The sequence below is a fragment of the Euleptes europaea genome, chromosome 1, assembly GCF_029931775.1.
Source record: "Euleptes europaea isolate rEulEur1 chromosome 1, rEulEur1.hap1, whole genome shotgun sequence".
Taxonomy (NCBI): Eukaryota; Metazoa; Chordata; class Lepidosauria; order Squamata; family Sphaerodactylidae; genus Euleptes; species Euleptes europaea.
This window is the reverse complement of record NC_079312.1, coordinates 107,898,496-107,913,888: the sequence shown is the minus strand read 5'-3', so window position 1 is coordinate 107,913,888 and position 15,393 is coordinate 107,898,496. Positions and strand designations below refer to the sequence as shown.

The 15,393-nt window shown below is 41.4% G+C and overlaps 1 protein-coding gene across 1 annotated transcript in view; it reads right to left on the bottom strand.

Moving 5' to 3' along the window:
• LOC130488749 (rho GTPase-activating protein 7-like) overlaps positions 1-15,393 on the bottom strand; it is a 91,661-nt gene that overhangs the window by 6,741 nt on the left and 69,527 nt on the right. Inside the window, exons 3-10 of the mRNA XM_056862391.1 lie at positions 14,548-14,629; positions 12,811-12,874; positions 9,361-10,739; positions 8,209-8,379; positions 6,296-6,455; positions 5,218-5,416; positions 4,527-4,743; positions 478-592 (exon numbers count right to left, since the gene is read on the bottom strand). Of these exons, the coding sequence (XP_056718369.1) occupies positions 478-592; positions 4,527-4,743; positions 5,218-5,416; positions 6,296-6,455; positions 8,209-8,379; positions 9,361-10,739; positions 12,811-12,874; positions 14,548-14,629 (2,387 nt within the window). The remainder of the gene's footprint in view (positions 1-477; positions 593-4,526; positions 4,744-5,217; positions 5,417-6,295; positions 6,456-8,208; positions 8,380-9,360; positions 10,740-12,810; positions 12,875-14,547; positions 14,630-15,393) is intronic.

Below are 15,393 nucleotides of genomic sequence, written 5' to 3'. Positions count from 1 at the left end.
TAGCAATAGGACCTCAGTAGAAGGGCAGGAAGTAGCCGAGCTCCTCTCCACCATGCCTGGATTAAGATCCAGCTCTAACCAAATATCTTCCTCCATCCATTTATTGACTGCCACAAATAAGACTGTTAGAGGGAGAGCAAGAAGAAGCATGGCACCCCTTTACTTATATACCCTGCTTCAAATGAGATCCTCCCTACCTCCAACATCCATTGGACCAGAGGGAGATAAGAGAGAATCCAGCATCCCTCCCCTGTGCCTGAATCCAGTTCACCTTTGATTCTTACCCAACTAAAATGTTGTACGTGAGTAAAAATTGTATTGGCTACAGGAAGTGTACAATAATCAGTAACAAGAATCAGCTGTAGCTAATAGTGTTTTATGGGTTGATATAGGATTTATACTTGGCAGCTATCAGCAGGAATGATAAATGCTACAAATGGGGTGGGGCAGTGGCTCCTACAGAACACATTAACCTACCTGAAAGAGTCTGCGGCACTCCATTATCATGTGGGCCAGGCCTTGCGTTGCAGCTAAATTCTCACTCAGATCTCTCTGGTCAGGTCTCCCAGTGCTATATTTTCTCTGGCTGGATCTAAGGAAGAGATTGCAAAGGACAGAATGTTCAAGTAATGTCAAAGGCTTGGATGTGTCTTGCAGACTGCAGAGGGGAGATCATAGCATTGATGCTTCCCCATTCAAAAAAATTCCTTCCACAAACAAAACCAGACGTCAGAGAAAAGGTCTATTTCATAGGCTTGGATCCCACAAAACATTTCCTTGGACAGAAGGCTTTCCATCAGCAGAGGGCAACTTGTGTGCCTCCCTTCTCCCGCTGCAAACCCAAATGCCCTCCAAAATGCTTGTTCTGGGGGACAGGAGACACTCCAAGAACAGCATGAAGGAGGAGTCAGAGGGCTGCAGAGAGACAATGGAACTCTGAAAACATCTGCTCCTTCTGTTAATGGAAATACTCTGCCCGATCCAACCGTTAGCTTTTGGCCTTGACATCTAATTTATTATATGCAGTCACACAACCCAACCCTGACCTGCAGTTTGGAACTCTAACCACTTCATTGAGAAGTGGGCAAAAAAAACAAAAAAAAGTAATAAAGAATGCAATACAACTTGCCTCCTGAAATGGCCCATACTACCCGTGTAAGGTTTCAACACAGCATATCATTTAATTGAAAATGATTTTACCAGAGTGATGGTCAGTTCACACGTGTCATACCAGTGCAGCTTGTCTATAAGTTACAGTTTGCATGTTCGTGTATGCCATACTAGCCATCAAGTCACAGCTGACTCATGGCAACCCTGTAGGGTATTCAAGGCAAGAGACGTTCAGAGGTGGTTTGCCATTGCCTGCCTCCATGCCAAGTCCTTTGTGTTCCTTGGAGGTCACCCATCCAAGTACTAGCAAGGCCTACCCTGCTTAGCTTCTAAATCTGACCAGATCCGGCTAGCATGGGGCTATCCAGATCAGGGCAAAAGTTACAGCTTGCTTACACCTAAAAAGTGCCTTTTGAAGGAACTGGCACACAGGTAAAAATCATTTCAACAAGTCCCTGGGAAACATAACACTCTGCACAGGTAAGTGCCTGGTCCATACTCTGAATGTCTGGTCACAAAAAGCATTGTGGTTCACATTGCATGTAAACGCTTTCAGTCCAATCTTATGAATTCCATCTATGACTACTTATTGAGTCAAATCCTAATGCAATAAAATCTGACACAGTCATTTGCATTTCGGTTGAATGAACAAACAACTCTCACTGATTTGCTTATCATCAGAAGTGTTTGTTTAAAAGCTAGCCCAGAAAGCAAGAGGGAAAAAACCAATAATATTACTCAAACACTTTCAATGCCCCCTCCTGAAGTGTCGCTAATTCATATTTTAAGCTTATTTGTGGCATCGTGCCAAGCATATGATTGCAAAGAGCCTGGCATTCATCTCTAACAACTTTATCTTGGAACATTCTTTCGGACCATTTTTAAACACAGATTGCTAGATAAAGGTACTTGACTTTAATCCTTGAAGCCCAAACTGTTAGATTAGGTCCCTTTGAAGTCCCAATGCGGAAAATGAAATATTAGCAGCCTCTTATCTAATCCTTAAGGTTCAAAGCAACCTTACAGTTAAAACAATAGAGCAAGCTTTTTTAAACTAACTGTATACTGGTTCTTTTTTTAAAATCTGAATTTATAGCCCTGACTCCAACCGGGTTGCTCTTTCCAAACACTATTCTTTGCAACCGAAACAATCAATTCTTCCAATACATTCTTGGCTCTGACAACGTTTCACTCACTCTCTATGACTGACAGTGCTGTCATCAGCTCAGTTGTTGATTCATCTATCCCTGGGGAATGCTGAGCATTGCTGGACTTGTTTTATAGCCTGAATGTGTTTTAAAAACACATTCCTCACATTTTACCTCTCTTCACCCCTATCAAAGATTTAGCTATCAGATGTCAATTTGCACCAAAGCTTCTCTTTTAAGAAATAGCATTTGCTCCCTAAACATCATTAGTCTGCCACAGACAAGCAAAAAAAAAAAAAAAAAGCATTTACCCTTCCTAACACCCATATTTTCCCATTTCTATGACCACACCCTCATATCTTTGGCACACATACATTTCTAAAACAACTACCTGCAGCCAACAACTGTTTGAGATTTTTATTCCACTTCCCAATGCATCTCCTAAATTACAGATATTACTCCAAAGTGATGTGGTACACAAACTCCCTGATGCAGGGTGTATTGTTCACTTTACTGTAGGGTGCAGGGTATATTGTTCACTTTACTATAGAGGACATAAAGTCTCCCTTCCCTGAATGTCCAGAGGCTGTCGGGGATAAAGATCTCAGAAAATTTCCTGTTACCAGGCTTCAGAACACTCTCAAGTTTAAGGCATGTTGGCCACCATTTTCTGCGAGCTACTGTGGTATAGGGGGTGGAATGCTAAATTTTCACTGGGCAGACCTTGAAATCCCCACTCAGCCATACAGTGATCCTTGGCTAGTAAGAGTCTCAAGGGCTAACTTATCTCAAAGGAGGGAACCCCATGTACACCACCCTGAGCTATTTGAAAGCCAGCAAGATAAAACAGATCAATTCTGTTTGTTTATATAAATTTACTGGTGGCAACTAGGGCAATGTCTCAAAGAAGCAGTTTTCAAATGACTCCCTACAGCTCAAACACAGGGTTTCTTACCACATTCTCTGGTATCATAGAAACTTCAAGATCTCATGGAAGCAGTTAACAATGCGGCCCCACTCTAGTGCCAGCTATTCTAGGATATGGACACACGAAGCAACAGCTGTGGCAGTATATACCAAAAACATCATGAAAAACAGCCCCACCGTGCATTTCCTCAACGCTGAGGAAACAAAAGGGTCCTTAGAAGGTTGGCACCCAGAAAAGGCCCAGCTTTTTATCTAGACACGCCTGCCAATTAATACTTGGAAATGGTGTGCCAACTTTAGTCTGTATCTCTAAAAAAAATCCATTCCCATTTCTCATGTTCTCTATATCCTTTATCTCCAAAGGAAAGGCAATGCTTGGAAATGCCTCAAGGAATGCAAATCCAGTTGTGAGAAGTTAACATTTAGAGGGAACAAGTCAGCAACAACACTATGCTCTAATCTTAACAACAATAATACAGAACAGCTATCAAATGTTGTTGCCTAAAAACATCTGTAGTATGAAGACCTAAAGATTAACATAATGATCTAAAATCAAGATCGCACTAAACTGCTACTCTGACCATAGGATAAGACATTTTCTCCTCCAACTATTTACTGTATTGGTTCTCGTAGGTTATCCGGGCTGTGTAACCGTGGTCTTGGTATTTTCTTTCCTTACGTTTCGCCAGCAGCTGTGGCCGGCATCTTCAGAGGAGTAACACTGAAGGACAGTGTCTCTCAGTGTCAAGTGTGTAGGAAGAGTAATATATAGTCAGAAAGGGGTTGGGTTTGAGCTGAATCATTGTCCTGCAAAAAGTATCAAAGGTAATGAGGTAACCCTACCTCATAGGGTTGACGTGAGCATCTTCAGAAGAGTAACACTCAATGCCTGCCACAGCTGCTGGCGAAACGTCAGGAAAGAAAATACCAAGACCACGGTTACACAGCCCGGATAACCTACGAGAACCAATGAACTCTGACCGTGAAAGCCTTCGACAATATTTACTGTATGTTTTGGCACAGAGTTAAGCTCTGGTTTAGCCTTAAGACAAGCAGGTAAAGAAGCACTATCACATCATCAGAATGTGTATCTGGCGCAGAAAAGTAACTACATTCTAAGTTTCATAGGCCTGTGATCTGCACTTAGACATAGCCAAAAACTGACAAGGTAACTGGCCATGCAGCATGGAAGGAGGGACCTCACTGTAAATAAGCACCAACACAACATCGTATTCACTTTCTACTAAAGTCAACTAACAACTTAAAGTTAAAAGCACAGTATATTTTTTCTTCTTGCATATCGGCACAATTCCACGGATGTCTTGTTTAAACAAAAAATACCTAGACGATGAAGAACTTTCTCTTCTCAGGGTATTAAGGTGAAACAAGGATGGGGCAAGGCAGACAGCAAGATTGGCTGGTGTCATTTGATTTTCCTCGACAAAAGCTACGACATCCCTGAGAAAGAAGAGTAGAATTTTCAAAGCTTCACGATTTTCATCTGGAAGCAGAATAGAAGCAGCCTGGACAGCACAAAATTGCTGATCTTTTGGCAAGTCTAGAGAGAGAAAGACAGATAGACATGATACTGCTATGAAGAAAATGCTATGAAGAGTAAATATAATCTTCTTATCTATGAATTTACATTTATTATTTCAGTAGGACACCAATGCAATTATCCTTATGATAGGGACACAAATCAAGTTTCAATGCAATTATCCCTATGATAGGGACACAAATCAAGAAAACCTACGAGCGCACATAAGCAATCGCTTAGCTCTCCTAAAGTCACCGTAAAAATGATCAACAAAAGTTCTGTCCAAAGTTATTAAAAGCATCAAAACACATTTCAAGTAATTAGAAAGAATCATCACTCTACCTATACTTAGTCTTTCGTTTCTTAATCTGTGCTTTAAATACATTCATACATTTTTTTAAATCATACCAAAGTGGAATGATGTGTGGTAAGACAACCAATGATTTGTACCATCATTGTTTAAAACAAGTTAGGATTAGGGTTGCCACTACGTACATTGGTAGATGTGAAGGAAGGATTCACAAAGCTTGCTGGTGAATATAGGTTCTGGAAGATCTCGGAAATACTGTTTCACCATATCTGCCACATCAAATGCTGACTGTCCCTCATAAGTTACATTGTGAGGGTCATTTTCATTCATTTCCCGTAAGGAGAGGATTCTAGATTTAACACCAGACTTTCTGAAAAGGCCAACCTATGGAAGTGAAAATAGAAAGGTAAAGATCCAATCGATGGAAAAAATTCCACTGGCCCAAATCTGATATACTACTCTGACAAAATGAAGCTTTCATGCGCTATGTTAATAAACTACAGAAGAATGGATCACACAGTTTTTTCATCATGATGTCCACTGTATCAGGCACTCAGTGGTGACTCAAGCACACACCTTCTGCTATCCTCTCCCCTCCTTCAGAGCATACAGATGGGATATGTGAGCGACTTCTACTGAAAAATACTGGGTATGAGGTGATGTGACGGGTTAGGAAAGTTTGGTCTGTGGTGATTGGGCTGTGATGACTGCTTTATTGAGGCAACTTATCACTTGAGAATGCAGACACTGAGCAATGAGAAGTGTCCCCTTTTACCCTTTGTAGTAATCTTTGTACAGCTCCCCACACCCATGCCTTGGGTGGGCACACTTGGACAGCGGGTTCAGATTTTTCTGAAACAATGAAGCGGCTCAGGTATTACTGATGGGGGGTACTGATAACTGGTTTGCGTAAAAACCAGCTTATGAAATTACTCCAATACAGAGGGGGTAAAACCTTGAGAGTTCAATGTGAATTGGCATGGCCTTTGCTGTCCTCACATCACTAAAAACAAATTAGCGGAAGAAATTGGTGAAGTATCTATGGTAAATAGGTGTGAGGGGGACACAACAATGGCCAAAGAGAGGGACATCACAGAACATGATTCCTATGTAACACACTAACATTCTCAGGAAGGAATGGGAAAGGACAGTGCCAGGAAGAGGGCAGAGATGTGGGTTACATCTCCCATCCTATTTTCAGGTACAGCCTGTGAAAAGAACAACCCACGCAACCCACGAGCTAAGCTGCTTTCCATACAATACCTGGTCAAGAAAATTGTCTCTTAAGTAGTCCATGGCTTGGACTATGCTCCTTGGAAGTGGATGACCTGTTCTCTGGACATTTAACAACAGTGGTACTCCAAATACATTTTTGTCCTTATAATCAGGGGCTTTTATTTTTCTAATGAACTTCGGAACAGTCCTGAAAATACAATGTAATTCATTTTGTTGGTATAAGAGACCTTTTAAAGAAACCATCTCTCTTCCTTTTCAAATAATCACTTTTCAGTATCATATAAATAAATCTGAAACACCTCACAACTTCAGTTTAAAAAATTTCAATCTCTAGATGCTTGTGAATCTACACAATCAGCATGAGGTTTCAAGCATCAGATTCAACCCCCTGCTGAAACACTGCTAAAGCTGTTGCAAATCTCATTTTTGCAAGACAGTCAATTTAACTAGATTGCAATTCGCTCATTCATTCATTTAAAACATCTATATCCCACCTTATCTCCCTTGACTCAGTGAAACAACAATTTCCAAGCACACAAGACTATCATAGCAAGATAAAAACAACACAGAACAAGCCAAATCTTTGAAAACAAATTATCCTCCACCAAATGCCCTCTGAAATAAAACTATTTTCCTTTCTAAATGAACCCACTTTCCTCTGCACCCTCTGGTAGGCTATTCCAGAGGAATGGACCAACAACAGAAAATGCCTGTGACCTAACTGTTGCCATACAGGCAATCCTAACAGAAAACACCATATGGAGAATGGCTGCAGAATGTAACTGGCACATGGGAGTATACTGGGAGGTGATGTTTGATAGTGAGGGCCTGGGGCATGAAAAGCTAATAAGGGGTTATATTCTTTCCTTTCCTTTCCCCCTTAGAAGCTCCTTGATCCATTGATCTTGAGCAGCATAAATCTAATGTTTGAGGGATATAAGGACTGTAATAAATATTGCCACTGACAATGTAGCCTTGGGATCCCTGTCGCTTAATAAAAAAAGGAATTATATCAGACACAGAGGCATTAGATTTATATGTTAAAAGGGGAGAGATATAACGTGATCAAAGTTCCTCATAAAAGTGGCATTCCAAGAGGGCATGAGCTAATGAATCAATAGAGCCAGAAGAGCAAGGACAGGTCAATAAGGGGTTATAAGCAACATCTGAATTGAACCCAGAAGCAAACAGATAACTGGCGCATTTGAGTTGTATGTTCTGAGCAACTGACCCCAGAGAGGAATCTTGCTGCCAAATTTTGTGCCAATGGAGGCTTGTGGGTTATCTTCAAAAGCAGTCCTGCACAAAGCATATTACAAATAGTCCAGTCTGGAGGTAATGGTCAGCAGAGTCTAAACTGGAGGCTCGATCAGCAAGGCTTGGTCAGCAGAGTTTAAACTGGAGGACAGTTTACGAGCACAATGTAATTGACAGAAGGTACCCTGAGCAACATCACTGACCTGTTTATCCATTAATAAGTCTGAGTCCAAGAGCACATCCAAGAGTTCTTAACTTGATCTGCTAAAGAATGTTTAACTATCTAAGTCTGGCAGAGTAACACCATCCACACACTCTGCAGTTTACTTATTAAAAGACATTTCCCACCTCTCCTCGTTGTTCAAGGTGGCTTGCGGTAATTTCAACCAGCATCAGCTTTGTCTTCTCTAGACTAAGCTTTAGTTTTTTTACCCTTAGCCACTTGACCTCAGATTCAAGACCCTGCCCAAGTAAATAAACTTATGAACTGGCACGTTTGAGGGAATTCTGCAACTGAAGCTCCACAGATACCCTAGGATCAGATTATGGCTTGGGAGGAAGCCTGTAGTGAGTTCAGATTACAAATAATATCTAATTTCCAATACAAGATCTTCGCTGGCTGATTGCTTCACTTCAGAAAAAGATTATCTGGAGAAAAATCCTTGCTTTTCATTTTAACTTACCAGTTCCATCCTTGCTTGCTGGAAGGAGTGTATCTGTCCATTAAAGAAGTCAGTTTTAACAAAGCAAGTTTCTGTATTCGGTTTAGGTGGGCTGCTGACTGGCTGTCAATGTGTACAGAAAGATTTTCCAAATTCATGCCTTCCTCAGTAGACCAGTATCTTCCCACAGGTCTGGAAAAAGAAGTTTGAATATGCTTGGTGGTAATGCTCCAAATACATCTCTCTTTGAAAACTAGAGAACTCATAGATAACTGCTTCTGATTTGACACTAACCCCTAAATCAGTATACTACTTTGGAAACCAGGCATCAAAATCTCAAGGTGCTCCGTTCACAGTTAAATTATTCCCAACACCACCAGTTAAATGAAGGAAGTTTTCACTGCACTGATTTGAGTCAGACCAATTGAGCCAAAAAATAGATGTAAAACTTTACAAAACAAGTCCTAACTTTCTGATCCAAATACTAGACAAATGAAAACATTTCATAGGAAGATACAACTGTCTGGTACTTCTAGAAACTGGTCACCAATTGTCTGTTCTTTCTAACACCAGTCACATGCTGTTCATCTCAGCTCTCAGTATAAAGTCAAACACACATGTCACTTCATAAACCAGGCTGTACCAAATGTTCAAATGTGTTTGGATTTTTATCCTGCCAACACACAGAAAATACTAGACATGTTAACTGCCAAAATCACTCTCGCTATATATTATTAATTATTACAATAGTCCTATAAAGGTAAAACACTGTCATAATCCACACACTGTAAATTTGGACGGAGGTCAAGCAGCAGACAGTTACTGTTTGTCCTTAGGCAATGTCACTAAGGATGCACAGCTGACCTAAATTCTTGGCTCCTTACCACTGTGAGGACATGAACCTGCCTTATACTGAATCAGACCCTTGGTCCATCAAAATCAGTATTGTCTACTCAGCCCGGCAACAGCTCTACAGGGTCAGGCTGAGGCCTTTCACATCACCTACTTGCCTGCTCCCTTTAACTGGAGATGCTGGGGGGGATTAAACCGGGGACCTTCTGCATGCCAAGAAGATGCTCTACCACTGAGCCACAGCCCCCTCCCCTCCTGCTACAGCAGCTCTGAGATACCATTTCTTGATTCTTGGTAAACCTCAAGAGAGATGCAGCTGACCTGTCGGAACATGCTGGTGTCAGTCTAATCCCTGACTCCGTTACATATGCCAGTTCTGCAAGGCAATGCTCACTGGTACTCTTGCAGTCATCTTCTCCATCAATGACAGGCAGTTCTGCCAATTTGTCCTCAGGATGCTTTTTAATCTCCAGACGGATCTCCTTAGGGGACGATGGGCACGGAGAGGTGGATTGGTTGGAATGAGTGGCAGAGTCTGAGTCCCCATCGTCAGAGAATTTCTCTGACCATTGACTGACCAACTTCCTGAGCCCGTTAACATGTTCCATAACATTGTCTAGTTCTGTAAAAACGTCGTCATCTCCCGTCTCTGGTGCATCCATTTTGTTAATATGGGCAGGAATGCCAGGCACGTTGTCATATATGCTCAGTCTGTTGTCTATCAAGGAAAGCGAGCCAGGCGGTGTTTCAGAGTCTTGAGAACCCAAGTGAACCCTATTTCTCCGGCACCCGTGAAAACTCCCAGTTCTCCAGTTAACAGCAGTGTTGTCCAGGGGAGATAAAAGGCTGTAAGTCAGTGCTTTGGGGAATGTCCCAGGCTTATGGCCTTGTGGTACTTGAAATACTTTGTTTTCATGCAAATGTATCTCATTTTTCAAGTTATGCTCGGAGAGATCATTCCACACGGAAAGCTTGCTGGCATCAAAGCCCTCTGCGTAGGCCCCTCCTCTGTTACTGTGCCTCCTGGCCTTGATAACGGGACTTGGGGTGCTCACTGTGCTGCTGTTTTCAGACTGGCTGCTGCTACTGCAGGTCTGCGGTGAGTAAGAAGAGGACGGAACACCCTGGCTGCTGGACATATCACTGATATTCACACAGTTGAGGTTTCTCAGCTTTTCTTCAGTTAATCCCTCTAAGAGAACAGGCTCACTGATAACGGGCTTGGCCTTTGAGCTGGGTTCTCTCTTTAGACTGCTGCTGCGTATGCGCAGCTTCTCCATCTTCTTTAGGAAGCTCCTTCCCTTTTTGTTGGACGGTTTATCCAAAAGCTTGTCCTCACGGATCATATTCAAGGTTTCACCAGGAGATGAAGAGCAGCTGAAGGTAGAATCAGGGGATGTCAATTTGTTTGAGGAACCCGTGGACGAACTCCTGCTAGTCTCCACCTCCTCAAAAGTCTTTGGAAAGCTGATTAAATCGCTATCGCCACTGCTAGTGCTGTGAACTGAACACTCATCGTTTCTCTCCCCATGGTCAGAAAAAGCTATGTCCCCACTGCCAATGCTCTTAAGCCTCAAACTGTCAGCAACTGAAGCTCCAAAACCTTCTAAACTATCAAGGCGAGACCATCTCTGAGTACACTTTTCGTAAGTCCATTTGTTACTTAGTGCGCAAGGTTCATCCTCTTCAGATTCATCGCTCTTAAAAGAAAAGATGTTTAAAATGTGAGTATGAATGATAAATCAATTACAGTCGTTTATTCTCCCCCACCCCATGGTCTTGAAAACCCACACCCACAGGAGTAGAATTCCATGGAGATGTGAAAGGTCAGTGCTAGAAAGCGCTTTGTGTGTACGCACAAATACTCTCTTTGAAGCCCAACTATTGTAAGCAAGTACAACAGATTGTAACAAGATTTACCTAATAAATTGATTGATAAGACACCAAGAAGGACATTTAGATAAATCAATTACTTTCTGGCTTGTGATCAACAATTACACTGGTCCAGTTAAAAGTAGTTCTTTAAACTACTGCAAACTATATGTCAATAACTTTTAAGTCGGCTTCATTTTAGTTCAAGCCTGTTCAATAAAATCAAAATGGACACTCCAGAACTACACTCAAGGTTGGTTCTTATATTATTTCAGTGGCAAAGGGGCTGCATGTTTTTCCCCACAGCGTAATGCAAGCAGCGTTGGACCATGCAAAAAGAGCCCATGCTACAGCTGCTCTCCATCAATCCTCCAGAAACTGGGCTTTCCATGTTACCCAGAAGCAGATTTGCAATAGCAGAGTAAGAATCAAGTCTGAAGGCATACAGAAGAACAAGGTGGTCAAATCTTAAGCATAACTTCAGCGAGCAAGGGATGCTATTTTTTAATGCTCCCTTAGGTAAACAAAATATCCCTTGTAGAAAGTTGGCAAACTGGGCTGGGGGGGGGGCTGCTCTAGCTTAACCTATTCCCCACTGTGCTGTTTTCTGCTTGCAGGTAGTTTTTAAATGTGATTCTTCACATGAAGTCTGAACCAGGGACCATTGTACACCTCAGGATTCTGCCCCCTCATTTTGTCTGACATACCATTAGTACTGGGTCAACATGGTATGCAGATAATACACATAAAGCAGATTGCTCAATCCCCAGCTCCACTCAATTGCTCAGAGTACTAATGAGAAAAGGTTCAAAAATGCTTGAAGCATTTGCAAAGACACATGCGTAACAGAACTCTCAAATAATCATCCATTCACAATAACCTCGTCTTTACTGGCTGTTATGGGTGGATCCTTATATTTTATGAAAGACATAGGAATGTCCTGCTTTTGAGTTTGAAATCAAGCACAGAGCTGGGCACAGCATCCAAAGCTGGGTGGCAGGGGAGAAAGAGAGAATGAGCATAGAGATGTCACACCTTTGTCATCCATCAGGATTGCCTGTCAACCAGCGGGGAATTAATGAATCATTTTCTTAGACTGACACTTCTCCCTTTCTCTTTGCACCCCACACCATTTAGAGGCCATGCATAAACACCCTAGGATCTTAAGGGAAAAGGTTTTTGGTCAAAGGCTCCCTTGGCAGAAGCTTTGAATGGACACTCCACTTTCTGATTGGTCCAAAAAGGGAACCTCTGCCCTGAGAACTCCAAGAAATATGGGTCCCAAAGAAACCAGCTTTTGCCTCCTTTTTCCAAGCCCAGACATCAACTGTGGGGAAGGCTGATCAATATGACCAGGCATGGTGACTTGGTCAATACTGTGTTTAGTTTGCAAGAAAATAAGTTTTACTCCCCCCCCAAGTACTCTGAAATTTCCCCCTTTTAGATTTTTCTTTAGCATCTGTTCTTGTGTACACAGAAATAACCCTGTACAATGTGTACTTTGACTTTGAGATACTTGCTGGATTATCTTTTCCACACCCAGCAGCTTTAAGTACACTGCACTATGTAGTCCCAAGAAGGGTAGAGTCAGGGAGATTCTGCTCTTTCTGCACACATGGGTGCAACCTCACATTCTAGGGATGAAGTACTGACCGACTGGGGCAATCTGGAATTTTCCCCCAGGTGGTGGCAGGGGACCTACCAAAGGCATCCAAGAGGGCTGTACGTGTTCAGAACAGCCAGATGGAGTCACAGAAACATTAGATACTGTTACACGGACTACTCAAACAAAGGCAATGGATTCTTGATGGTGCATAGTCTCATGTGCCAATGCCTTTTGATGTCATAAAGCTTGATTTTTTTTAAGAGGAGAAAAATAAATTTAATTTGGAGACATACCCGCTTCCTTTGCCGATTTATTTCCACTTTCATTGTTGCACATTTATTCAATGTATTTAACCGCCTAGAAGAGACACAGACAAATTCACAGGTTTAGGCCGTACTGCTGAGGGCATTCACAAATTATAATGTATACAAAAAAAATTGTTATGTCACAATGTGTGTTTTGAAGAATATAAAAAGGAACGATAATGTGGACAACACAAAACATAATTTATTTATTCCACATTAGAGTCACATTATTGAAAGGTGCCAATATAACAGTCTGAAGAAGTCTCCTGCATGGATAAGGGGCAGCCAACATATCAAGTAGTTTTGAACAGTATCATTTCCAAGGAAAGTCGGCGGATTTTTCCTTAATTGCTGATGTCCAGGCCTTTACTAACACTCCACTATCTTTCCATTTCTGTACAGCAACTGATTTAGAACAGTGTTGCAAAAAACTCTGAAACAACTGACTAACAAATATGAATTTTGCCAGTTCACACCCAACTCTCACAGACTCACTTTCCTTTTTACCTTCGGCAGCTACTGATAAAGGAAAGAATGCTTACGTAGCATGGGATACATATTGTCTTCAAGTGATCTCTGAAGGAACAATATTGTTGTGTAATTTGTTTGCAATTAAGCAATTACAGTGGCACTCCTATGGGGTGGGTGCGAGTAGCGGGCATTACATAACATCTGGGAAAGCTATATTTTTCTTATTAAAATACAGAGCGTACCTACAGAAGTACAGCTGCTCTGGCAAGATGTCAAGGTCTCTTTTGTGCCTGCAGCATCTTACCAAAACAGTCTCCAGAAGAACGTCAATCTCTAATTTTACAAATGGTGCTTCTATTACTTGTTGTTTCTTGTCCCTAAATTAGGCAGCCTAAATGTTTGACACCCTGGAAAGTTCAGCTGGTCAAGCAAACCTCTAGGAGGCATGATACAAAAATAAGAATGTCTATGAAGGTACCGGTTTAGGGGGAAAACAATAAAAAACTGGTCCATTGCCCAATATTAGATGTGTTGCCTGCTTCATTCTTGAAGGCTCAGGATTGGCAACCACGTGTTTAAAAGCTGTTTAAAAACACTGGTTACTTAGCCAGGATTTAAAGAAAAGTTAATACAACATAAGCATGGGCCCACACACCCCATCTCCTTCCAACTTAAAATCCAAATCACACCCTTCTCAATGGTCCATCATAAACCGAAAGATGTCACAGTGTATCTGAACGACAGACAGGCCTGACTCAAGGATGATGTTCTTGGTGGATTTAACAGATTGCCTGAGGTAGGTGAGGCTGAGTGTAACTAGCCCAAGGTCACCCACCTGGCTTAATGTGTAGGAGAGGGGAAACAAATCCAGTTCACCAGATTTGCGTCCGCCGCTCATGTGGAGGAGTGGGGAATCAAACCCAGTTCTCCAGATCAGAGTCCACCGCTCCAAAACACCGTCCTTAACCACTACACCCCGCTGAAGACTTTTACTATAAAATGTATGTGAACAGTTTTAGTTACAGTGACATACTACAACAACATTTATGAAACTTGCTCCTTTAGACAGCTAAGCAGGGAAAGAAGCAGGACCATACTTAGCCACAGTTCTACTGACTTTTTTTCTTAATTAAAGCCTCAGGTTGCCAGCCCTAGAAACCTATTACTGGATTCAACATTTCAGTTTGGATCCTTGAGGTCAACAAAAGCATCGATCTTCCACTGGATTCAACGAAAATTCAGAACCAAAATTACCTGTACAGGGAGTCTATCGCATCTTGATCTAAAAATTCATGATCTTTCTTCACAGTTTTGATATCAATAGGGAATTGCATATCTGCCCAAAAAAAAAAAAAGTTCAGAACAGCAAGAGGTAAATTCAAAGATTTATTTTCAAAAATGAAACTGAGTTTAAATTTTCAAATCCCTAAAGCTAGTTAAAACATCCCCAAGCAGAGTTTTAGGTGGGTCAACAAATGCCAGCCTCAAGTAGGCTAAATATTTGCAAATAAAACAACAAGAGATTTATGGATAAGTGTTTGCCAATTGAAGTTATTAGGATGTGTTAATGAAAATGTTTTCAAATCAGGGCCTCTATCAATAAAACAGACTGCTGGTTAAAAGCTCAACTTTATCTCCATTGCCCCGTCTGATAAAAGAAAATGCAAGACACGACGAGAGATGTGAAGCCCACCCACCCACAAAATAGAAAATTTCAAGGGGAAGGGGTTTCCCCCCCCATCATGACTTTTAATCTGGGGGTGGGGGAGAGGAAGAAGCCCTATTAAACCCTATTTTTATTTTAGAATGAGTGAAATGTTTCCTAAAGCATATAAAGCAATCTACAGCATTAGATAGTGATGTAAACTGTAGACATACACATTGGCAAGTATATTTTGGTTTAAACATAAATAATTGGGACAATTGTGGCAAAATTAATATGCTATAATGTTTTTAACAATGCAGTATTAAAGAGTGCACTGTTTTCTACTTAATATCCAGTCATGCTTGTAGTCCTACCTATTGTGACTGCATTAGAGTGTCCCTGTCCAAATAGTACAATGTCTACTGCAGAAGCTTTTATACCTTCAGGTATTACTT